At 38.6% G+C, this 26,803-nt stretch overlaps 1 protein-coding gene across 2 annotated transcripts in view; it reads left to right on the top strand.

Moving 5' to 3' along the window:
- The window catches only part of MYZAP (myocardial zonula adherens protein), a 60,627-nt gene that overhangs the window by 17,361 nt on the left and 16,463 nt on the right, over positions 1-26,803 (top strand). The window contains exons 4-13 of one of the 2 annotated variants that reach the window (XM_064157528.1): positions 342-434; positions 2,784-2,897; positions 5,394-5,546; positions 8,295-8,420; positions 9,246-9,374; positions 11,586-11,671; positions 14,307-14,412; positions 23,736-23,819; positions 24,195-24,295; positions 25,614-26,702. In XM_064157528.1, coding sequence (XP_064013598.1) covers positions 342-434; positions 2,784-2,897; positions 5,394-5,546; positions 8,295-8,420; positions 9,246-9,374; positions 11,586-11,671; positions 14,307-14,412; positions 23,736-23,819; positions 24,195-24,295; positions 25,614-25,719 — 1,098 coding nt within the window. In that variant the 3' untranslated portion in view covers positions 25,720-26,702. Of the gene's footprint in view, positions 1-341; positions 435-2,783; positions 2,898-5,393; positions 5,547-8,294; positions 8,421-9,245; positions 9,375-11,585; positions 11,672-14,306; positions 14,413-23,735; positions 23,820-24,194; positions 24,296-25,613; positions 26,703-26,803 lie in introns of those variants that run through there. The other variant, XM_064157527.1, reaches the window with a different exon arrangement.

The raw sequence follows: 26,803 nt of genomic DNA, 5'->3' as shown, positions 1-26,803 counted from the left end.
TCAAATGAACTTTAAATCCTTTATTGATCATGTTAGAATTAGGTGTGGATAATATATTTGAAATCCATTATTTAAATGATTAATTCACAAGTGTTTAAGTGTGTACAGAGAAGTTTAGAATTACTCAGAGACATTTATTGGTATCATCCCTATGTAGACAAGTCTAGAGACTTAAATTTTTGTATTGTTCTTAAGAGTGAATCCTGTTGAAGAAAAGGTACATTTATAATGGAAATCACCAAAAGTAACAGTAAAGGACACAGGAAAAAAAAATCATGTCCTAGTATAAACAGTATCATCAATAAGTTTGACAAAGGCACTTGTATTTTTTCTGACACCAGGTGAGAGCAACTCTAGAAAAAGTAAGAAAGAAAATGTATGGTGAATATGATGAAATGAAAAGAAAAATACATCAACTTACAAATGAACTGAAAGTAAGTATACTTTCAATTATAGGGAAAGCACATGCCAATAACTGTCCTGGTGTTATCTAGAAAATTACTTTTTTGCTTCAGAGCAGAACAGAAATAATTTCTCAAATGACTCAGTTCATTGTTTTGTGTGACATCTCCCTGTCTCCCTCTCTCTGTCTCTCCCTCTCTCTGCTTCTCTGTTTTTCTCTGCAGGAAGGTAAAGTAGGACAGGGGTGCTTTTGAGTCCCTGAATTGCCTGCTTTTTTGAACTAAAAGAGTGATCTTGATAACATTGTCTGTGTGTACTGCTAATTAATGGAGGTGTTTGTACCGGTAAACTGCCAGGTGAATTGAATAAGTAACTTTCGTAATTAGAAGTAATGTGCAATTTGGTGTCATCTCAACAGACTTTGCTTTATTATACTGACTTTGTTTAAACAGTATATGAAAAGGAGCAATGTTCTTTAGACTTGAAGTGCTTGACAGTTTTAAAAATTACTTATCTCTTGGGTCATGATTGAACTTTTCAATGGTTATGTGATGACCTCTCCTTCCAGTATGCTGCTTTAGCAATAAAAGCTGCTTCTATCTGTAGAAGTCTCCTTCATATTAAATTGCTGAGCTCTTTGATCCAAAAAAAACCAAACCTCCCTGAAAACTTGATGTGGATTTTATATCCAACATTGATTTTCACAGCCCTGGTTCACATGAAGCTTTGACACTTAAGCATATTCTGACTTCAAGGGACTGGGACTCAGAGCTGTGCCCTTCTGACATCTTCATTTGGAGGCTGTCAATTCTCTGTATGCTGTATTACACATAAAGATCAGAACTTGCTGTTAAATTGGTGCTTTTATTCTGTTGCAAGTAGTCTTCAAAAAAAACCCAGATTGAAACAACAAATAAACAACAAAACAAGAAAAAAATCATCCAGACCTGAATGGAGGAGGGAAACTATGTTAAATAGCCTTCATGAGGCCACCAAGGTGACTGTCCACTCAGTATGCATGTAGGCAAATGCTGCTTCAGATACAGTTTTGTCCTCTTCGCTGCTGACACTTACCAAGCAGCAGTGATGGTATCTTGCCTTTCTAGATGTTCTATCAGACAAGTAGAAATCCTGCACAAGTCTGAACATCTCTGTTAACTAAGGATTTCTGACCAGCTCTTCAGAATCTCTGGTTCTGCGGCAAATGAGCAGTTAATGAAGCACTCCTAAGCACTCCTTCTGACATAAATGGCACATTACGAGCTCTCTTCACCCCCTTTTTTTAATACCCCAGACTGCCTGAAGTGCAAGTGTGGCTCTACATAATAGTATGAGGGGGTTTGTTTGTTTGCTTGGGTTTTGGTTTTAAATTATTGTCATTGTATTTAGAGATTCTGTTTAAAATCCTTTATATACTCTGCTTCAGCTTTTATTCCCATCAATTTCCAGGATTACTTTTTATTCATAAAGTTTGTCTGAAATCTGTACTTTCAGTATCCTGCCCTGGGTAGTATGCTTCATACAACTTTCCTGACTTTCTGTCATAGTTTTTCTTTAAGAGCACAACAAACTTAGATTATTTTACTCTTACAATAACTGCTTGGCTTCTGCATCATTTGCTGACCTCATCTATGTGTGACTTACTGGCTAAACACTCATTGTTCTCCATATCAGTCCTTAGTGTTTTTATCAAAATGCAAATCTGTTCAGTATAAGACTGAGAGCTGGGCTGGCCTCAACTAGCAATATAATTTTTCTCTTTATTATTGGATGGTTTGTAATTATTTACATTGAGTTTCTTAAATGATGTTTTGTGCCTTCCCCCCCTAGTTTAACTGTGTGCGTACACAACAATTGATGACAGTTTTCACACAACAAAGCTCTCTACTGATTTCTCCTATCTGCTTTGTATTGTTTCATCCTTAAGTCTTCTTGATCTTCTTTACATTCCTGACTCGTCAGTTCCTTCTTAATTAACAGTATTCCACGCTTCACCCAAACCTTTCTAGATTTCCCCACTTCTTGCATTCTTCTGCTGTTTTACACAGTGCCTTTTTGCAATCTGCTCACTGTGAGGATAGAAACTTTCTGAATAGACATCTGATAAGTATCCTCTTGTCCTTTCAAAAAGAATAACTCTGCAGTGATTATAGACTAGCAATAAACATACATACTTGTGCCTTATTCATGTTAGTATATTTGGATTCTAAGTTTTATTGGTTTGTTTCTGAGGTCCAAGAATATGGTTCAAGGCCTGTGTATTTTGAAGCATCCTAGTACTATGAAAAATAACCAGTCTCTTCTGTAGGTCCCTTTGAAAGAATAGGTAAACTTGATCATTATTCTATATAAAACTTTTTTTTTTTCTTTTCCTTGCTCAGGTGACAAATGCTCATCAGGAATCCTTAGAGAATCATGTGCGAGTGCAGGCTGCAGCCTTAGATAGCTTTAGTGAAATGAACAGCTCCTTGACATCAGCATCAATAGACTTGCAGGTACCTTTCACAGCTGACAACTGTGCCTTTTCTGACATGAATTTGAACATGGATGACAAATACAGATTCTAATGCTAAACAAGCCCATATACTCTCTTGTATATCTAAGGCAGCTAAATAGGAAACTTAAGGGGAAAAAAAGCATTCCAACACCTATATTTGTAAAAAAACTGTTAAAAATGTTAAAGAAATTATACACCCCCCCCCCCAAGATGAGCAACAGTGGTGAAATAGTAACAGTGGGCAAAGAGAAGGCTGAAATTCTCAACAATTTTGTCTCAGTCTTCACTGGCAATCCTTCTCCTCATGGCTCTCATCTTGACAGCCCACAAGATGGAGAACAGGGAGACAAAATCCCTTCCACTGTAAGCAATGACAAGGTGCATGACTATCTGAAGAACCTGAGGATATACATGTCCATGGGACCTGATGAGATGCATCACAGACTCTGAGGGAATTAGCTTAGTTGCCAAGCCACTCTTCATGGTATTTGAAAAGTCCTGGCAGTCAAGTGAAGTCCCTGGTGACTGGAAGAAAGGAAACATCACCCATGTTTTAAAAGGGTGGAAAGGAGGACCCTAGGAACTGCTGACCTATTAGCCTCACCTCGGCGCTGGGAGTATCATGGAACAGATCCTCCTAGATGCCATGCTGAGGCACACAGAGGACAGGGACGTGATTCAAGACAGCCAGCGTGTCTTTACTAGGGGAAGATCCTGCCTGACCAACCTAGTGTCTTTCTATGGTAAAGTAACTGTGTCAGTGGACAAGGGACAACCTATGGATGTGATCTATATGGACTTCTGCAAGGCTTTTGCCACAATCCCCCACAACACCCTACTGTCCAAGTTGGAGAGATACAGATTTGATGAGTGGACTATTCAGTGGATAAGAAATTGGCTGGAAGGTTATATCCAGAGGGTGGTGCTCAATGGCTTGAAGTCCAGATGGACAGTAGTGACAAGTGGTGTCCCTCAGGGATCTGTACTGGGACCTGTGCTGTTTAATATTTTTATGAATAATATAGACTGTGAAATCAAGTGCACCATCAGCAAGTTTGCAGATGACACAAAGCTGAGTCATGCTGTTGATATGCCAGAGGGATGGGTTGGCATCCAGAGGGACCTGGACAAGCTGGAGAGGTGGGCCCAGGTGAACCAGTTCTGCACCTGGGCCCAAGCAATTCTTGCTATCAATGCAGACTAAGGGATGAGGTGATAGAAAGCAGCCCTGTGGAAAAGGACTTGGGGAGGCTGATAGATGAGAAGTTGGGCATGAGCAGTCCAGAAGGCCAAATACATCCTGGTCTCCGTCAAAAGCAGCATTGCCAGCAGATCCAGAGAGGTGATTCTGCCACTTTGCTCTGCTCTGGTGAGACCTCACCTGAAGTACTGTGTCTAGGTCTGGAGCTCTCAATACAGGAAGGAGGTGGACCTTATGCAGCGGGTCCACAGGAGTGCCACAAAAATGATCAGAGGCTTAGAGCATCTCTGCTACAAAGACAGACTGAGGGAGCTGAGGAAGAATAGAAGGCCCTGAGAAGACCTAAAAATGACCTTCCAGTACCCGAAGGGTGCCTACAAGAAGGATGGAGAGAGACTGTTTACAAAGGCCTGTAGTGGTAGGACAAGAGGCAATGGCTTTAAACAAGAGAAGAGTAGATTTAGATTGGATGTTAGAAACAAGTTCTTCACTATGAGGGTAGTGGAACACTGAAATAGGTTGGCCAAGGAGGTAGTTGAGGAGATATTCAAGGTGAGGTTCAACAGGGTGCTGGGCAACCTGATCTAATTGAGGATCCCCCTGCTTACTGCAGAGGGGCTGGACTAGATGACCTTTGGAGGTCCCTTTCAACCCAGATCATTCTGAGTCTAAGGAAAATCAGTGCACAATACAGAGATCTGCAGCAGACTAATGCCACAAAATGTCTAAGGTGAAAATGTGATTGGTTCTGTATTATGCAAAACGGTCTATCTCCTGGCTTACTGCCATCTTCACTGGCTAGCAGAAATGGAAATGCCATGTATGGATGTTAAACACTTATCATAGAGTCAACTCGTGAGACTTTACATACCTGTGAAATGTGGGGGGAGGGAGAACATTTGAATGACTTTTCTGTTTTAAAGACTTTCAAATTCCTACACATCTGAGCTGAACTTAATGTTTTTGCTTTCTTGGATGTCACAAGTTTTCTAAGGGCTCTGCATTTAATATGTATAGCATGGCCTTTGGAGTTAAAAAAGAAGAAGTTATTGGTAATAACATCCATACCCAAATGTATCTAGGTTCACTCTTTTTAAATTTTCTAATATTGTTCCAGGGCTTAATTTTGCTGAGCATGCCATAATTTTAAAGGTTAAAACGTGCATAACTGTTCACAGTGCATTGACAAATCAGGAAATTCTTAAGTATTCTGTCTGCTTCATAATCTCTTGACTATGCTAGTTCATCACATTATTTGTGATTTTTAATATTGTGGTTTACTTCTTTTTCTAGAAAACTCTAGTGGATGTTACGTTGGAGAACACTGATATAAGAGAACAAATAAGGAATTTAAAACATACACATGAGCAATCTATGGAAAAGCTGAGAGAGAAGCAAAAGCAACTGGAAACAGCACAAATTGAAAATCAGTTATTGAAATTAAAGGTGTGGTATATAAACATCCCTAAAAATATTGTTCAGTAAGAGCATTAGGAGTAAGTTAAATTAGTTCCTTAGGCTTACTTGTAAAGGGTTCCTTATTCTTCATTCCTTCATCATTCCCTAGAGCTGACACATTCCTGTGAATCATTACTGATTTAATAACAGAGAATGTAAGCTGGCAGCCATCAGTCTTTCCAGAACATGGAATTGCCATTCTGAGAGGTTGGCAGTAAAAATTAACCATTAAGTGGCTTTTAGTGTCCATTGTTGTAAGTAAAGGAATATTGTTACTCTTCATAGTGCTAACTGCTACAAAAATTAACGTTGAATTTGTTCATTTGGTATTGCACAATTTTTAATATGTAATTTTTTAAGTCTTGTGAGCATGTGGTCAGCACCATGGAAAGAGAATGAAACTTTATATCAGAGAAATGCAAAAAAATAAAGCACAATTTGGAAGGTTTTATATGCCAAAAAGTTTGACCGTTTTCTCCCCCTACCTGCCAAATATATTTCTTTAATCTCATTAAGAAAAACGACTCTCCCTCCCAAAATAAAATAAAGTAAAAATCCCTCAACCCACAAAACTCTTTTCTGGAAACCTTTGTCTCTCTTAAAACTGCTCAAAATAGACTAATTTGGATATAGTTCTGTATCAGAGTTTGTCACTGTGAATTTAAGATGACCGCTCATTTATTCATGTTAATTTTGTCAGAGAAGATGTTTCTTGTTGTCTCTCTAGTGACTTGCATTCATGCGTAATGCTAAAGAGAAAACATGAATATTAGTGTGTTTCAACTTACAGTTCATGTTCTAGCTTCCTCTTGTAGTAAGGCTTTACAGGCTATAGGAATAGCTATAATTTGTATCTGTAATTGTCAGCAGGAAATATAAAGAGGGATAAAATGAAAGAAGAAAGCAAAGATGTTGCAATTAAGATTTCAAAACAGGAATTTGGACTTTACTATAATCTTAATAACATGTACCAACAAGCCAGGGGAAGGTATGTCTGCTTCTAAGGGTAGAGAACCACAGGTTCAGTCTCAGTTCAACTGAATGCTTAAGGATTTATCTGCAAGCATGTCAAGTCTGCAGAATATATGCCCCACCCTAATGAGGAAAACGTTCAAATGTTGTCCCCAAATTTTCAGGTTTACTAAAAAGTTAGTGAATAAAACACCTCCTTGCTGTCTTTGAAAGTTAAACAAGGGTGGATGCAAGAGGATAGTGTGGAATCTGGGAGATTAGCAGTTGAAAAGAAGTAACTACTATATGTCATGATTATTTTCTAGGTAGGAGAACACACTCATATAGCTTATAAAGTAGGTTTGGTTTGTTCATGCAATCATCACAGCTGAGGCTGGAGGCATTGCTTAAGAATACTGTAACAGAGACCCTGACGTGTCTGCCTTTTTATGCTTGTTTTTACTGTCTTCACTGTGCAAGCTCTAAGCAAAGGAATGATGGAAACACAGTGCCAAAGATCATGTTCCAGTTCAGTGTATCTTAAGGTCTCTTGAGTTTTGATTGTTGGCATTTTCTGAATGATATAATTCTCTCACACTTCTTGAAATGTGGAGGGGTTTGTGTTATACTGAAACTTTATCTCCACTCTCTCTCAAAAAGTCCAGGTTACTACCTCTGCCCCGGTGTTGGTCTCAGGGACCAATTGCAGTACCAGTGGAGTCCTTCAGAGCTCAGTCCATTTTCAAAGGGTGAAATACACTCTTATCCTACAGGGGAATAAAATAGCTTGTTTCCACCATGCAAGTCAAACACAAGGGTTTAATAAATATTTGAATTGTCAAAAAAAAACCCAAACCAAATAAAAAACCATTAATCATCTGAACCAGGTATTTTGTAGCTGGGTAAACTCTAGTAATCAGTAAAGAACACTTGACTATTCTTCCAGATTACAGTGTATTCCTCCTTTTCCTGACATTTTGTAGCACTCCAAGAATTTCACTATAGCCTTCTGTGATTTATAGCATCTCTAGTAAGAGACCTAAGTCCTGGACTGTCTCTTTCACTTTACTTTTATTGTGGTTTACAGACTAGAGGGTGTGGTTCAGTAAGTGTTTTGAGCCAACAGAAGAGGGAAATCCTGTCTCTGAATTACCATTCTTGCCCAATTCCCAGTAGCTGTAGTAAGGTTTCTGGATCTGTGGTTAAAAATTAACCCTTCCATCCCCAAGTATATTAAGTCTGATTGCTCCATGGTCACATCAGTGCTTATGCCTACATGAAAGCAGTATGTCAAAAACTAGGAGGGGAGGGAGGGTATAGCAGTGTCTTTAGCTAACAACAGATAGATAGATCTGGCTTAAAGTAATTATTGCTTTGAGTGTTTGTGGTCATTTAGAAACAGGATTGAGTCTAGACCATCTCTAATCTATCCTTCTATACAATGGGGGAGGCTATATCTTTTGAATGGGGAAACAAACAAAGTGATTTTTAGGCTGTTATTGAAGAGCTCAGTGAAGAGGCTAGTCTGGGCTTGGATAAGCAGTAACTAATTAAATTCAGACAACAGTAAACTTGAAATGGTAACTTCTGTGAGTGTCAATTCCTTGTATGCTGGCAGTGCGTTGTAAATTATCTTGATGCAATTAAAAATCTGCCTCAGAGGTGTCAAATTTATAACAAGATAGAGATGAAGTTCAAAGGCTTATTTTCATATCACATGAATTCTGTTTCTCATGCTGCCAGAAGTTCTGTGCTGATTGATGTGTCGACTTTCCCCTCTCATAGGTGGAATCATCACAGGAAGCCAATGCTGAAGTTATGAGAGAGATGACAAGAAAACTTTATAGTCAGTATGAGGAAAAAATGCAAGAAGAAGAGCGAAAACACAAAGCTGAGAAAGAAATTCTTCTAGTATGTATAGTCAGTCTGTAAGAATGGTGTGGGCAGCATTTTTGGGTCACATAATGCTCCAGAGCTGACATGTCTTCTTCCACTCCTGTCTCTAGTGCTGTAGCTACTAAGCTTTCCAAGCTTTCGGGTTTGTAGGGCTAAGAAAAGAATGTTTTCAAACAGTAATGATGACATAGATTTCAAAATTTAAAATGAAATAAATTGAGATGTCTAACTTCTGATTCTCTTAAAAAAAAAAGAATAAGGAAAATATAATGTCCAATTTTACTGAAAGTTTAGGAAGGGGATGGAGAACAACTTCATTGGATACTCCTGGAGCAAGAACTCTTCCTGCCCCATTTTCCCTCAGCCACTAAGCAACACCTTTCCATGAGCAGTTGCTTTCAGTGTTTTTCTAACTGACAAAGACAGATAATGACTAAGACTGAAGGTAGATTTCCCAGCCTCTTTATTCATATTGTTTTACATGGGAGGAAAGTACAAAGTTGAACTTTACAAATTTTGGTATTTAAAATGCAAAAGCATATTTTTCTTGTGCTCTTACTTCATGGTACCCTCAGAAGTGAAAACCACTATCTAATAAATGGGTAGAAGGTTTTCTCAGTGCCTTGCAAACACTTATGCATTTCAAAGTGCCCCAAATCTTTTGTTCTGTACAACTCGCACTTCTGTTTTCAACTTTTCCTGAGTTCTGGGAAAGCATAATGAAAAGCTTTAGGCTCTGCTTAAAAGCAAGTAACCTGGCTTTATGGCATAAAAAAAATAATTGAAATTCCTCATTGGTACATTGGATGTTAATGGGCCTGTAAATGTTTTTATCTGAAGGAAGAAACTAATCGGCTTCTGAAGGCTATTGAAGAGGCAAATAGGAAGATGCAGATTACGGAAACAAGTATTCAGGAAAAAGACCAGAGAATTGGTGAGCTGGACAGGCTGATTGAACGCATGGAACAGGTATGACAGTCAGTTTATTACCACCCTTAAAGAAAATGCAGAAGTGCATGGAGAGGTCTTTCTAATTTTATTTTGAATTGTATTGAATGTTTTGTCTGTTGCTAGCACCCTCACCAGTGACATACCACTGCTATTCGCATCTTATTTGGTTCTTTTATCCATATAAATAAATAGAATGGACCTGAACTGCCACAGTGTATCACCTGAGACACACTGTGATTAAGTGGTTCTCTATCTTTCTAGTGGTCTTTACAGTCAGGGCTCGTAAGGTGTCAAAATTTAGTGCATTAACCATTATTTTTAAATGACTGTTCAGTCTTTCTTCAGTGCGCATCATCTCCTAAGCCTAACATAGTACTTGAATCCCTATCCCTGGAGGTGTTTCATGTGGTGCTAAAGGACCTTGTTTAGCCACCAGATTCTCTTCTATCCAAAATGATTCTATGAGAAATAATGCAAAGCCTCTTAGAAATGCTGCTGGTAGGTCCATTAACGTGTTTTAGTTGAGAATAGATCTTACTGTATAGCCATTAGTCCTGACTGGAATTGTACCTGCAAATACACATATATAGATGAAATGTTAAACTGAAAACTTGAGACTAAAGCATTTTGAGAGGGTTTTGTAGGCATGTAGAAGCTACTTAATTGTCCATGTAGAGATCTGTCTTACTTTGATTATGAATCAGAATATTTTGAGGGGAGAAAAAAAATGTGTTGCCTTTAATCCCAAACTAAGGTTCTTTCTTTCCCGTTATCATTACAAACTTTTAATTATTCCTCTCCCTTGCTAAATGTTCCCTGTGAAGCTGAAACTGAGAGCAGATTTTTTGACAATTTACTTACAAAGCTCTGAAAGCAGACATGCTTTGAGATGTTTACCCCTTGTGACATTGGCAGCAATACCATAAATCTAGTTGTAGCAGTTTCCACATTGCTGCTTTTTATTTCCTGCTTTTCTTTCTCATTTATAGACTTTGCTCCAGTCTAGCAATCAGATTATTATTTTAACGTACAGTTAAGCCTAAGAGTATCACAACATGTCTCTTGGCATTGTGCACTTCATTTGTTGAACCTTTTCAGGTATCTGAGAAAGCTTTGTTTCTTCTGTCTCGAACAGTTATGGTGAAATTTCCTCTTTGTTTTCTGGTATCATTCACCTAACTGAGTATGTGTAGTCCTTAGAATGGTGTCACTCTAAATGGTATAAGAGCAACTCTTTCAAAAGACTCAGTGCTCTTGGATGTACTCTGGCATTTCTTGGTTCGTTCAATAGCAGACATCTCTTTGAAGATTATGTGCCTTGCTATGTAAAATACAGAAGCAGAGAGTTTTCTGGTAAGAGGATGGCATACTCTCTTCTGTGCTTTCAGGCAGCTAGTGTTTTTTTTCCACCAGCTTTAGTTTATTATAGTAAATATTTGTTAAAGATAAATAGATTTTTATAAGTCAGTTTTGTTGGCTTGATGTGTGATTGTATGGACCCTCTTTTGTCTAATGATTGCAAATCTGTTAGTAGAATTTGCGATTACACTGAGAAATCATTCAGCATTGCAGGCCCCTTTAGTAGCTCCCCTAACTTTGTCTGGGTTTCAGCCTACAACTTCTGAGTGTTACGCAGTGAAGAAAGGATTGCAATATAGTTCTTAAGGACAGAGAAATTTCTTCACATTGGTGACTTAATTTGCTGCTATCTGGCTGATACTTGCAGAGTAAAACCAAATTCTTTGTAAATTCCCACTAAAGTGGACAGCAGACTCATCTGTTAATTTGTGTTGGACACAGTCCCCAAGTCCTCATACATCTTCATGGGCTCTGTGGTGGTGGACACATAAATAATAACCAGGAGTATTCTAGGGAAGAAAATAGAGCAATGCCTTTTATCTCAGCCTTGGACTCAGAGATCTTTATGTTAGGGATAACACAGAAAATTTGGCATTTATGTAGGTAAGGATTGTGATCAGTCACCTTTTTTATTAAAAAAAAGATCAGTTTCAAGTACAACTGCATCTTTGAATAGGAAATTGAAAACTCGGCTCTTATTTGTGTTCTTAGCTGGGAATTTAATTTTATGCATTCTGTGCTTCTTGGCTACAGGAAATGCATTAATTTGGTTTAATCAGGTTTTATTTTAATGTCACAAATGATCTTTTGAATTGCAATGAAATGCTTTGTGAAGTCTTTAAATACTGAAGGATGACATGTTTTGTTTAGGAACGTCATCAGCTGCAAAAGCAACTTGAACTAAATGAAATACAAATATCTGGAGCAAAATCTGAAAACAGCTCTGACAGTGAGAGGTGAGATATGTCTTGTCTGTGAAACTTCTTGCGTTGCTAGGAGGTTTTAGGGGTTTGTTTTTGAAGACACCTGAATTTCACTTTTTTCTGACTTTAAAACTGCAGTCTGGTAGGGATTGGCCATTTGAATGGAAGTTTATTAACATATGAAATACCAATTTCACAACTGAAAACACTTTTGTGCATCTCTTGAAAAGTTACTTGCAAATGTGCAGAGAACATTTTAGATGGAAGAACTTGTGACATATTTGTTGATTGCATTCTTCTTAAATCTGTATTCTCAAGTTCTGCACAGCATGATCCTGACTTTGAACACTTTTATTATCTCCTTATAAGCTGCTCCACACACTTCTAAGAAAAAACGACATTCTTTATCATGTCTTGAGCTACAGGACATCTCTGAAAAGGTGAACTCTTGAAGAGAGCAGGAGTTCTGTGTGTAACTTCCAGATGCATTTTGGGTTTTTTTGCATGAAAGGGATAGTGAGCTTGGAGGGGTAGATCTGCACATGCAGTGCATTTTTAACATGTGCACGTGAACAAAATTAAGGTGTGGAAAAAATCTGTGATGTAGAATCACAGTGCAGAAGTAAACTATGAAGTTATCTGGGGAGAATGACAGTGATATTATTGGCAGTGAGGCTTCTGTGAACGGTAGTTCTAAAAAGCATGAGGCTTAGAAGGAAGGTCTAGTGGCGCAGTAGGACCTGGATATTCTGGTTTTGCCCACAGTTGGCATGTGCATCCATTACTATTTCTTTGGGAATGACAAAGCACCACTAGCACACAAAAGAAAGCTTCAAGCAAAGCCAGAGGAAAAGTTTCGAGAGAAGTCTCCCCATTACTGAAACAGCTTAACTGCCACTGGAGTGAAAATCCTTTGAGTGTCAGCCACTCAAAGGTTTAGATGACGCTGTTTGAGTGTGTAAAGATCAATTATAAGCAGAAACTGAAGAATTTAACTGGATTATGACTTTTGTGGCACTCAGAAATTCTGTTTTAATGTTTTGGCACTCTGCTGTTCTCTGGGAAGCATACAAAAGGAAGTTCCTGACAAGATCATCTCACTGCCTAGCTGTATTGGTCTGTGTATGTGACCAGCGTACCCAGTTTCAGAGTAATAACAGCTCTTCACAGCAGCCTGTTAGAATAATAAAGTGAACAGATGTTGCATACAATGTAGGACATAGAGATGAAAAATAACTGCTTTCTTCTATATCGAGAAAACAGATAGTCCTCTCATTTGAGTGTATCCTGCCCTACCTATGCAGCAAGTTATGTTGCAGTAAAAAGGGTAAAGGTAGCATTCAGACTGGCATTTGTGCAATGCACACAAGCACATCAGGTTGCAATCTTTGCAATGGAAGTCTGTTCTGAATTTCTTTTTACCTGTCTATACCCAACCAGACACTTGAGGAAGGATCCTTGTACCATTGCCATCAGTGGTTAAAATTCTGGATTTTTCAATGAGAGATCTAATATATGCTACAATTGTAATCAAAATGTAAATTGTTGGTTTGTGAGACCTTAATACACAGGAATGAAAAACCTGCAGCAATGCTGTGATTTTTTGAGTCCTTGTCAAAGTGCTGCAGTTACAGCTGTAGAGTATTTCACTGTTAAAAGAGACTCTTTCTGTGGGGAAATGGCATACAACTCAGTTATTCATTGGAATCATGTCACACAGCTTGCCATCTGCTGTTTTGCCTTAGAATGGTTCTTCTATTTGCAGCTTCAACAATTTCTTCTGCTGATAACAGGCAAAGACAAAAAAAAGCCCTTCCTCCACTTCTCAAATTTTGTCCAGTCCTGAATCTAGCAGTATATAAGTTTATTTTGTAAGCAAATGGTTGCTCTATTTAAATAATTTCACAATTTCACATTCAGATAAAAATGGAGGGTCCCATGGCACACACACCAAAAACTTCCCTGTTGGGTTTTTTTCACATCTTCGCAAGCTACTTTTTTGGCAAGCTGTCAAACCAATTTGTGGCAGGAGTTCTGTGGGTGTTCAGTTTCAGGGTTAAACAGATTTGAAGAAATGCAGAATCTATTTAAAGTGTCATACATACAAACTTAAAACATCAACAGTAATTCCTGCTGACTCTTGATGAGTTAATACTACTCCAGTTAGCATTCTGCTACTGTTGGCACCTGTGCAAAATCCTTGACTCAAGGCTTCTCTGTAATAGGAGAGCTTTTAAAAGAATGCCAGCAGATCTGCATCCTGGCTTTTATTTAGTAGATATTTCCAGACAGTTTGCAGGTGGTAACAAGTTAGGATAGATGTGTCTTTCTGATTATAAAGATCTAGTTGTGTAAATGCCTGTCACTTCAAGGAAATCCAGACATTTTAAAGGGATGAGCTCTGTCACATTGTTTAACTGTCAGCACTTCAGGCTCTGAGTAAGCATGCCAGTATGTGAAACGAAGGTGAGTTGACCTCAGTGGAGACAGCCACTTAGACTGAAAGACTACAATTAAAGTATACTTTGCTCAAATTGACATCTATCAGTGGACTGTTCCTTGCCTTCCTCTTGATGTAGTTTTTCTGATTTATGATGGGATTGTGGGGTTGTTCTTGTTTTGCTTATACTGTGTAGTTCCCCTCTTATTGTACTTCATGTTTTGCTAGGTCACAGCATTTGGAGGAAGTAGCTGCTAGTCTAAGAGAGCGAATCAAACATCTGGATGATATGGTCCACTGCCAACAGAAAAAAGTCAAGCACATGGTTGAGGAGGTGAGATCTAATAAAACACTTACGAGTCTTTTGGGAGCACTGATTCCTTTAGCACACAATCGAAAGAGAATTCTGTTCTGTGTGCAATTTCCTTATGCCACCTTAGTTACAAACAGTGCAAGCTGTGTTAAGCATCTGGAGCTATTGAAGCAGAAAGATTAGGTGAAAGCACTTTAACTTGGTGGCTCTGGGTTATATACTGTGATCTTGAGGCTGACACCAATTTTGCAACTCTTCGTGGTAGTCCAGGAAATAAAACATATAACTTGCAATTTAATTAGAAAAATTGAGAGAGTAACTGCAGAAACAATGCACACAAGTCATTAAGGATGTCCTTCCTGTACAGAAATGTCAAGCAAAAACTGCCATTTTGGTTTGTTTTTCAGTGTGGTTCTTCACAGAAATAGGCAGGAAAACAGTTTTTCACCACCCATCTTTTTTTACGCTAATCTTGGGACATTGTTTCAGCTGATATAATTTCCTGTAAAATTCTAAGTGGGTTTCTGCTTGAAAGCTGCTTTAAGTTACAGGCTACCTACATACCAAGAGGTGGTTCAGCAGTCAGAAGGCTGTGATTGCAAACATTTCTGTTTCTCCAAACGGATGAAAGAATGACAGGGAAAATAGGTAAATTAAGTTGAAAATACATCTTTACAAAGCAGGCTGACAGCTCTGTTTTCACCGAGCCTTGCTATTGCACAGAGAATAGCCTTTTGTGAAATATCTTTCATTTGTGACATCACACATTTACAAAATCAAATGTTTGGAAGCCGTTCCAACCTAAGGCATTCTTTCTGCATTCACAATGTACTACTACAGTGCACTTTTGTTACACATGAAGTTCTTCCTTTTCTATAAAATACAATAGTAATAATAATTTATACCTATATATATTTACTTATATCTGTTTCATTCAATGAGATTTTGATAGTCCTGCTGTATGATCAGATGTGTTTTCTACACATAGGGATGCAAAAGTATCTACCTCTTTGCATTAAAGTTTTTCTATCACACCATCAGTACAAGAGACTGGTCTAAAGTCTTGCTGCATTTATAGCTGAGCTTGCCATTTTCACTCTTTTCAGGCATCATAGCAAGAATGTCTAAAACTGAGCTAACAATCTTTATGCTATGATATTCTTGACTGCTGTGGAGCCAGGGGAAATACATTTTTATTCTCTCCTTTAGTTCTTGTGTGTTGGGGTATTTCTTTCAATCTGGATTCCTTGAGAAGTGCATGAGCATTTGTAGTTACATCTGTATTTTCACTGATGAGCTAAGTAAAGCCTCCTGTAACGGAGCATGGATCAGGTCAGATGGGACCAAATATATAGGCGCTTCATGCTGTTTTTTATTTTGTGCTGTCTGTGATTTGCATTTGTAGATTGTCTGAGGAAATAGCTACAATATTGTTGGCATGCATTATTCTAAAATGGACTCTTAATTAAAGGCCCCAAAACAGCAGCTTTAACAGCACCGCAAAGAGTAGCTGCTCACTGTGGAGGAGGATGAAAAACATAGCAGATGTGTGTGGCCTCTCCATGCATGTGGCATTTCTCATGATTGTGTGCCCTTCATGTAAATATTAAAAATGTTTATAGGCTCACTTAAAGCAGAACTTGCTAACTATGTCATAGAAGTTGAGAAAACAGCAACAAAAAGACTTCTTAAAATGTAGGCTGTTGAAAAGGAATGCTGTCTAAAGAGACTGTTCTGGAGGTCAGTTAACAGCTAGTGAGTGAGCAGCAGCACCAAACATACTTTCTAGAATAAATAGGAAAGATTTTGTAACTGCACTGCTATTTAAGGTCTAGAAAATACCTCAGGGTGTATTTGAGTGCACATCCTCTCTGTGTTGAATCTGACCAAATGCAGAATGTAATGCATAGGAGTATCTAGGAAATGTCATGCTATATTATTCATTGTTGCAATGCTTTCATGGCTGGTGTCTGTAAAATGACATTCTATCTTAGGGTTTATGAGGGTGACCTAATGATCAAGAACTTGCATTTAGATGATCATTCTTTCTCAACTATATCAAACCAGCTAGAAAACTGCTTTCTGAAACAGCTTCTCTGTTGCGTGAGAATAGGCTGAGAACAGGCTAACCCAGAAAACTTGGAAGAGAAGTGGAAAGAAAGTAAGCAGTAAAAACTATCAGCAGTGCTTTTCTTAGAAGCTGAAACAGAGCTCCTGTAAGAACTAGGTGAGAATGACAGCTAAACCTATGCTTGCTTGATTACAGGATGAGCTTTATTTAGTATTCTTGGTATATTCAAGCAGATTTGAAGTATAAATGAGGGGTTTATTCTTTCAGTGTAAACCACAACGGGTTTATGCTTTTATCTCCAATTTAGACCAGGTGCACCTACAGAAATGAACGGAATTTCAAAAGGGTGCTGAACAAAGAAGATAATGTTGCTTCAAACTCGTATGGAGAAATGTCAAAACTAAACAAGTACTGAGATGAATTTTCTGTCTGAAAATTCACAAAATAGATGCTCTTCAGGCATTTTTAGGGAAAGATGATGGATCATTTGCGAGTGACAGATGCAGGGCATTCTGTAAAGAACGGCAAGCAGTTAGGAGGAAGTGAAAGAGAAGCTTTACAGTGGAGTTCTGTGACGCAGTAGGCAGGTCAAACACCTCCACTGCTGTTTTGATGGCATTTAAAATTGCCGTTAGTTAGGTTAGGAGGCGTGCAGGAAAGGCAGTGCTGGCAGGGAAGCACCAAATGTAGGAGGGCCATGGAGGAAAAGCATATTAAAGCCTTTCTTTTCAGGGGACCCAACTTGATGGTACTGAATGTGATAGTTATGTGACTGGTGGAATTAAGCCCAGGCAGAAAAGGACAATCACAGTTCAGTGTGCTTATACTCTTCTGGAAAAAAAAAAAAAGATTGCTTCACGTTTTTCTCTCTGAAGATAAAACCTTTCATCTCAGGCATTAATAGAAGCCTTCTCTACTCTACCTAGTCAGACCAGTCATAAATTAAACAGGAGCATGGAAAATGACTTTCAGAAGAAAATAAACAGAAGAAATAAATTGGAAGTTTGCTGGAATCAGTAACCATCAGCATCCCAGTGTGTTAGATCTCATGCACAAAATTTTTCAGCCTCACAGGGATTCTCTGCTGTGAGAGCCAAGACTACAGCTCATTAGAACATCAGCTGAGCAGAAAGGTACCCTGCATAGTCTTAAAGCCTCACATTCCCATTGCAGAGAAATTGCAGAAGATTTAAATATGGCATATATATCCCTATATGAAACCTGTTTGTTCCCAGATTAGTGTGGTACATATTACATGAAGTGTTGGCAGTTGAAAGTGCAGGACCTGCACTTGCCAGATGTGTAGAAACCCAGCCCTTTTCTCATACTATCTGTATCACAGCAGACTTAAAAAAAAAAAAGAGAGAGAAAGAAGAGACAGGTGGCCAGAGTAGGACATCCAGAGCTCAGTAGCAAAATTGGTGAGCATTAGCAATGGTAGACTTGATTAGCTTGCTTGTTTGTTTATTTGCTGAGTTTTGTGTTTGGTTTGGTTTTGGCCCTTGCTTTTATAGTCATCTAAAAGCGTGGCTGGGCAGAGAAACTTTCAAAGACAATTCAGGAAAACCCCAGTTTGATCAGCAGAGGAAGAATTTTCAGAGAGATTCACAGAGGGAAAGACTGAAGCATGTAAATTTCAGACTCTTCCACTAAGGTTTTCCAGTGCCGAGATGGAATTGGACATGCAGATGCAGATACAGAAATGCTAGGGGAGCACATGGGCTGCTGCTGCCACATTATTTCTTTCATGGCTGAATTGGTGTGTTCTGTGAGAGGTGTGAAAGCATGTCTTGTCAGTTGCCTATTGAATATGGTCAGTCAGTTTATCCTATCTGTTCCAGCTTTAGTTCTGAGATTCGTTCAACTCACACTGAAATGGATTGCAGTTTCATGGCACAGTAAGCTTATGTTTTATATAATATTGTTTTCTTGTTGAGAAGCAGGAAAGGGAAGGAAATAAGCATTTATATTTTGTAAGCAGGGCAAGTGGGTTGATGCAGTAACAGGGAGCTGTTGTGAAGGAGACTGAGAAGAGAAAAGGGTCTTTGATTCTGTGCCAACAAATTATCTACAGAACTCAGATTTCACATGAAATCCCCCTAACTACTAAATTGAACTGTCTCTAGGTCATGGCCCATGAGCTGTTCTCCAGCTTTAGTCTCAGATTCGTTGGATAAAAAGCAGTGGCCAAACACCAGGGAGAAGCTGCATTCTGTTTTGTTGCAGAAGATAACTTGCATGAAAGGACCAAGAACTAACAAGCAAATGATATCCCAAATACAGAAGATTGCGTGAAATTTTCTCACCAATGATTTATTGAAGAGCTGAAAACTTCTGTATCAAGATACTCAAGTTTAAATATGGAAGTACAGTTTCAATTTTAGGTCAAGTAAAAGAAGCCACAGAAAAGCAGAGAGATTGAGAAGATGGAATCACCAGCAGCAGGCAGATGCCAAATTCTTATTAACCAAAATCTGCATTCCATAGTACCTTCAGTAAAAACAAAACAACAACTAAACAACACAACACACAACAAATGTAGGAAGAAAAACCCACCTTGGGAACTTGGAGGAAGAAGATAAATGGCAGAACACAAATAAGTCACCACCCCACCAATCCAAGTGTTTGACACACTTCAGTGGACTTCAGCAATGCCATACATTGCGTATCTGTTGACAGAAGTAGCATCACTGCTGGTGTTTGGCGAGAGTGTTTGTACATGCATAGCATCAGCTCTTTCGGATGGGAATTGCTTGGCCAAGTCATTAATTAGTAAACTTGCACATTACTAAGGTAGTTCTTAACAAGGTGTGTTGTTCTGTTAGGCAGTGCACTGCTCTTTGTAACTCACTAGGACATCTAGGCCCTGTAGTCCTGGCTTTAGTGATAGATGCACATCAAACACTGGTGTCATGTGTCCATATGTTGGTTTAGGAAGATCTCTAACTTGATACATTAACTGACATCAATCAATTGCTGCTTTTCCTTTAAATGCAAGTTATAAAATACAAAAAAAGTATTGCTCAAGTGATTTAAGGAGGATTAAAAGGCAAAGGTGCTTATTCCTATTTACTGCATTACGTTCCCTAACAAAATTTCAGCACTCTTGTCTGCCTTTCATGAATACCACTAAAAGCCCAGTGAAATGCTGGACCGAATAAAATCTTGTTCTAGTCTCACAGCAGTTGCCTCTTGGAGTTCAGGCTGATGTTGCAGTGTCATGTCTATCTTGTTTAGAATTCTGTGTGTGTTTGTCCTGTGTTCAGTCATATTTATGACCAGTTTGTTCATCTCTGTATCAGTGTTACCTATGCCCACTCCAGTAATGGTACATTAATAAGGGAAATGCACAATACTTGAATAATATATAATGCTTAAATATAAATACATGTTATGATAACTATTTTAACCTAATGGATGATAATATCAAGTGACAAATGTTGATTGAGTTTACCTAACAGCTGGATCTGTTTCAAGCCTCTGAGACTGTGTCTGAGTACACAGAATAAAAGAAAGTTCGCCATTTCAGACTTTAAAGCTCAGCAACTGGACACCACTTCAGTTTTCTCTTAAGATGCTTTTTCCCTTCTGCTTTAATTGCTTTATAATTCTGACTTCTCTGGAATTTGACATCATTTCTAACACCACTACTTGCATCTCCAGCATTTCTTTAGAGATTCTTTCCTTTAGATCTCATGATTCTCCTCTTGACTGTTCTTCTTAGGTGCTCTATCCATGGGATCAGTTTAATGCTGTTGACTTGTGCTTCTAACTTCCCATCTTACTGAAGCAAAGTTTAATTGCATAGTGGAGCAACTCCCTAGAGGGTATTTACACAGTCCACTCCAGTGGCACAACAATTTTGTTTGGTATTTGAGGAGACGTAGAAGAGACTCCATAAGGTGCAGCAATGAAAAGGAAGCAGATCTTCATTGATGGGATAGGCAGAAAGAACTGAATGTTCAGGGAGCTGCTACAAGATAGGATGACAATCTGGAGAGTTTGAGGGACTTTGGGAGCAATGACCTCAAGGTTTCAGAAGGAGGCAAAAGCATAGAGGTAGTAACAGCAATAGGACTGAATCAAGGACAAGAGAGCTTGGAAAGGAGTGCTGTGGTCATATTAATTCTGAGCCAATGAGTAAACTGAGAATGATTCATGTTGCATGTGGGGCTTTATGTGCCAGTTGAGGTATTAGAAACTGGAGTGGGTGTGTGAAATGTAATCCACACCCCCAACACAACCTGCAGAGAATTTAATGGATACTGTGATGGGGAGAACTCAGGTGCTCTTCCTGTGCCCAATAGCCATGTGTCAAGGATTGAAGTAGGGTGGCCAAAGAGCTGAGCTCATGTGCAACCCACCACACTGGCCAGTTGCCGGGTGGAGAGCTCCTGAGCTCTCTGTTCTGAGTGACTGAGCCAGGCAGCTCACCTCTCTGAGCAGTTGCAGCACTGTGGGGAATGCTCGCCAGCCCCCCTGGGATGGCCTAAAATCACCTGAAGCCCCTCAGTTCCTGGAAGACCAGATACATTACAAACTGTAGCTTGGGCCTTGTAGCTCTTCCCTTCCCAGTTTTAGAATAGTAAGCTGTCTCCCAACAGGAGAAGGTAGAGCAGGAGCAATGAATACAGTGTGGTGAGGGAAGTAAGAGAGAATGAAGTGATAGGAAAGTGCCCAAGTTTACTAAATTCACATTCTCACTGTTAGCAGAACTGTTTTGAAATAAATGAATGGGTCATTAATGTAAAACAATATTGCTAAGTAGGTTGCCAGTTTTGTTTGACTGCTTAATGTGGACTTGAAGACTGTAGAAATACTGGTAGAAACATGGAAGAAAAAGAACAGCTTAATCAGTCTAACAGTGTAAGTCAGGTCAAGAGGTAAGTGCTAGGGAAAGTCTGTCTGGGTACTTGGGTACAGAAGTACCTAAACTGGGTACTGTTTAGGTACTTCTAAACTTCAGTTTAGAAGAGGTGCTGAAGGAGGTACTTGAATAATGCTTGTAGAAAATGATGGAGAATTTGGAGAGAGCAGTTGTTCAAAAGCCAGATTTGTGAATAAGTTGCTGAGTTTCCAGTGAGCTAAAATGCTAAGATCTGCAAACAGAGCAAGGATGAGGTGGATCATAGGCCTTGGGCACTCGGCAAGGAAAATGCACAAACATTTTTGTGATAATTTTGTCCTGGAATCTGTCCAGAAGTGATTGAGATACAGGAGTCAGCCAATGGAAGTTGAGAATCTTTTGCATGTGCTGATTTGTTTCTGACCCTAGACTATTCTGGCCATCACCTGGGCTCTTAGTCAGTACTGTGGTTGACCTGTCTTGCTTCTCCTTATCTCTACTTAATACTCAAGCAAAAGTCAAAATCTATTGCTCTGCCACCTGCTGGTTGTTCTTGTGCTTTATGCATCTCCTTGAAACAAAGACTTGAGTTGTGTAATACGGGTTTATGGTGCTGTAAGAGTTACCATCTTATTTTAGCTGGCCAAAACTAGCTTTTTTTTTTCCTTTTTTTTTAACCAGTGACATTAAGTAGGATGTGTTTACCCAATATCAACACTGATCCAGTGTTACTGTTACATTCCTCTCTCATAGGCAACTGTTGCTTTTACTTTATGCAATGTGACTTCTATAAATGTATTTTAGTATGCTTGCATTTTATTTAATATACTAATGTATTAATTTAATCCCCTAAAGTTATTGATGTTTTTCTGTGATGTATCCTCTCAAACATGAATCAAATCAGGCTTGCCCACTCCTGGTGCTAATGGTGTCAGAGGATGTATACCCAACTCCTTATTCACTAAATAAAGTGTATTTTTGTAGTAAACTACTCTGGTGGGGTGTGTCATCAATGTCAGGGTAGGTTTAAAGCCGTGTCCTAGCTCTAGAAGCTGTTTCAGCCCTTGGACTGCTGTAGCTGCTGAGACAAGTAGTTGGTCATGTGTCTAGGGGTGCAGCATGTCTGCATGAAGTAATATGGGGGCCCTGCTGCATCCTGGCTCTGCTTTCCCTCTGCAGCAGCCTGAAAGGGTAGCTCTGCTGCATCTGGGCAGCAGGGACTGCAGGACTTTTCCTGGTACTGAAACTGCCTTTAATTTTAGTTACTGCTGAATTTATTTCTCCTGGAATATATTTGTTCTCTGCTGGCTGTGTCCTTAATTTCATAATAAAAGTCCACCTAAAGGTTTTACATCAATTACCCAATTCACAGCCTTATCATATCAGTAATCTGCATGGTGTAGTCATTCCAGTCTTCCATGAGCTTTCCTTCATTTTGGCTTGGATGTTCTACAAAAATGAAGTTATTTAGTTATTGTATCAGTTTGCTCTCTTTATTAGCCACGATTTTAGTAGGCGTAGTCAGCAAGAGTTGAGAGAGAGAAGCAAGGGACTTTGGGTCAAGGAGAAAATTCAGCTTGTTTGCACAAGAAGCTATTGTCTCCTAAAGGCAGACAGCTGAAAGGAACTGACCTCTGTCCCATGAACAGGCCTTGTAGACCATTGCTGTTAACAGTAAGAACCTCACAAGACAAATCTTGCTCTAAGGAAAGGGTTCAGAAGAATGGAAAAGGAAAACTGTGGCTTTGGGAGCTTTAGAAAGCCATTTCTACACAACCAAAAAAGCTGTGGATGAGCAGCAAGGCACTGGTATGAAGTCTGGATCATACCTGTTTCTCTGGTTGTTCCTGCTTGTGCTGGTAATCAGGAAAGACTTAATGCAAAAGTTCTTGTTGCATGGCTCTATGACCAGCAGAAATCATGGAACATAAAAGAAGATTGTCTGCTGTTCTATGTAGAACAGTATGAAAAAGCAGTGCTTGTGGTGGAACTACCTTTCATTTCAATTTTCATCAATACTTGTAAATAACTTATTTCTATACCTATGTATAAAATGAAAGGAGTCTGGTATGCCAAGAAGACTATTAAAGAACTAGCAAATGTGCAGCTTATCTTTGAACATAGTTAAAAGTGACTAGAGCAAAAGCCTTTGAATCAAAACCTTAGTTTGCTTTGCTAGATGACGTTTAAGAGTATGTTCTTTCCTAAAAGCCAAATTAGTATATGTGTATCATCTCTATATAATTGATCCTGCTTGTGTGGCTTGATAGGTAATCCATGGATTAAAGCAGCTTGTGAATATACATAGATACTAAATCATTGTAAACGAACAAAAGTAAATGTGCTTTCTTCCTGCATAATCTAGGTCTTTTTCCTCCTCTTCTCATCCCCACTAGACTAAATGTCTTTATTTTTATTTTTTAATAGATCGAAATGCTAAGGAAGAAAGTCAAAGAAAAGGAATTATTTATAGTACAGCTTTTAGAAAAAATCTCTTTCTTAGAATGTGAGGTAAGGTTTTACCTTTTAAGTTTATTTCATTGTGATTAGTTCATGAAAACAAATAAAATTTCGACCAAAGTCACTGGTTATCTGGATGCATATTTACTGGAAATCAAACTTATGATACCAGTCACGTGAGGAACGTATGTAATACAAAGTCATTCATGCTAAGTTTCTTAATATACATTTTTATAACAGTATTATAATTACTTCAAATAAAACTGTTGGCTTATTTTTTTTTCTAGAAATAAAATTCTCTTATTTTCTCAATACATACTTAGACATTGTTTCTTGTGAGTACATGACAGTATGCAGTTTTATTTCCTTGTTTAATTAATATTATTTAAATAGTATAAACTTATGATGAAAATTACTGTTTTCCAGAATAAAGAATTACAGGATAAATTGGACTACTTAATGGAAAACCAACCAAAGACCAATGTAGAAACCAGAGACACTGGTGTAGAATGTGATCTTCCATACAGGTATTTACTTTTTCTGTCTGTTCATAGGAAACTTCTTCATAATGTCCCCTACAGATGCTGTTTAAGTAAACCATTTCATTGGCAATTTTTTTTCAATATTCAAACATACTGCAAACCCTTGGGCAGAACTTATTACAATATTTTGAATCGAGTGTGGAATAAAGCTAGAAGTCAACCAATCTGACTTTGTGAAACGTGGGAGATACTCATGAAACATGTCTGCTGGCAGCACAGCAGAAGATGATGGACAGCTTTACTCTGAGGCCGGTTAATGCTGTCTCATGCATGCTTTATCTCTTGTCTTCTGGGACCATTTGGAAGGGCAGGTAACACCAACAACAGCAGTTTAGGGCTGCATCAGTTTCTGGAGATATCCTAGCCCTAGGTGGAAGATTGCTTAGTGAAGAGCATGGTAGCATTACCACTTTGGCACTGGAATGGTTGTCTCTGACATGTGGTGGAGAGCGGCTTTATAGCTTTGTAAAGATCCAGGCATCGTGCTTCCCCTTCTCTTCCTCCCCTGCCCTGAACATTGTAGGAGGATTGCACTGAGCCCTGGGAGCAAGGCTATGGACTTGCACTTGAACCTTCCCCCAAAGTCACCACAGGGAAGGGTAAAACTGAAACTAAGATAGTAAAGCATGGAGGACCATGGCACATTACTTTTACTACCAACAAAGTAAACTTATCCATCTTGACTGCCCTGTGAATTAAGGAATATAAATTAGCACAGAGAATCAGCAAGATTCAATACAAACTAAAATTTCCTTCCAATTCAAAAATAACTCATTTCAGTGTTCAGCCTAAGAATGTTTTAATGGCATGACTTTTGAAACATCAAAAATAGTATTTTTCACTCAGGGTGCCAACAGAAAGCTACTGTTGGCCTCTCTAGGGTCCCTCTGTACATATCTGTATCTGATACTTTTACTTTCTTCAAGATTTGTTTCTATGCAGAAATGTACCTCTCTACAGTTTAGATTTTATGGAATTGCTCTTCACAGATAATTATGTTCTTAAATACAACATCACTATCTGTATTGTTGCAGGATCCTTAGTAGCTGTATCACTGGACATTCAAATATGAGCTCTAGCAGGCACCCGCATGTAAAACTTCACAGCATCTGCCATGTTTTTATCAAATATTCTGTGTGGCATTGCAGAAAAGAATTATGGAACATACCCAATACACTGAATAGTTTAATTTTAGCCTGTCAATATCAGTAATAAGGCACAAGTTCATTGCCTTGATATTTCCAGCCCAGCTGTCTGATACTCTGACATTAACTCTGTAACCTTTTTTAAATCTCCTAAACAGTACAAGTAATGAGAACAGAAGATCTCCTGAAAGTGCAAGGCCAGTGAGGACATACACCCCATTCAAGAGAGTGCTGGAATTTAGCACAAAGAACAGTACATCTTGAGCATTCGAGTCAACATGCTTTCTAAATACAAGCAAATATCTTGCGCCTTTGCAGCCTGATTAGATATTTTTTTATCAAGAACCCAGCTTGGAGACTTGCTACCCTTACCCTGAAGGCTGTTTTTTAGTAACTTCCTGTCTGAAGTACTGAAGGTATGTTCAAAGACATGAGCTGTGAGTGGAACATGGAAGAAGTAAAGATGAGTGAAACAGCAGTCAACACTGGTTCTTTAGAAGCTGTCTAGTGCAATGTGTCATTTCAAATGCCTGTAAGGAAGGAGTTGTATAGCTGTACAGTTTTTTTTGCTTCAGTTGTGCTGTAATCCTGTTTGCATAATGAAACTCTAATGTATTTTATTTCCAGTACTACTAGAAGCGGTAACTGAAACTATGCTGGCAGAGTTAAGTCTGAAATTTCCCCCTCTGTCCGTGTACAGAGCACAAGGACCACTCACACCTGTGCTAGAGACACTGCTGAGGGCTTTGTTCATCTAGAAGACCATCGCTCACAACTAGCACTCTTTTCCCGGGAGGGAGAAATGTAACTGGGCTGTTTTGAAACAATTCCTTCACTGCATGCAGATGAATGTCATGTTTGATGCTCAAAACAGCGAGTGATAGAGCAGATTATAATGGATTTTGCTTTGTTGGGCAGAGGTGGTTTACACTTCTTCAGTCACAAAAGAGTAACTATTGGTGATATACAACTGATATGCAACTGTGTAGCAAAATCCCTGTAGCTTTTTTAAAATTTACTTTTCCATTAGAAGGAATTTTCATTAAAAAGAATTTTGCCTGCAGAAGTCTCTGCAATTCCTACAGCAGCAGCAATCCCGAATTAGGATTTCAATTTCTTTTTTTCCAAAGCACTTAAAATCTTATCCTTGACTTCAAAGTACCAGTGGGAATGACTGCATTTAGTACTAAACTTAAATAGATAAATAAATAAATATTTGGTAGTTTTTAATATCTTGTTTTGATCTCTCAGTCTTAGTCAACTAAAATGAATTGTTAATATTTTCTTGTAGTTCTAGTAACATGGATGAAGGACATTTTTTATTATAGCAACTGCTATAGAAAACAGA

This window comes from Pogoniulus pusillus, chromosome 17 (assembly GCF_015220805.1).
Source record: "Pogoniulus pusillus isolate bPogPus1 chromosome 17, bPogPus1.pri, whole genome shotgun sequence".
NCBI classification, from domain to species: Eukaryota; Metazoa; Chordata; class Aves; order Piciformes; family Lybiidae; genus Pogoniulus; species Pogoniulus pusillus.
The sequence above is the reverse complement of the archived record's forward strand: the minus strand, read 5'-3'. Positions and strand labels throughout refer to the sequence as shown.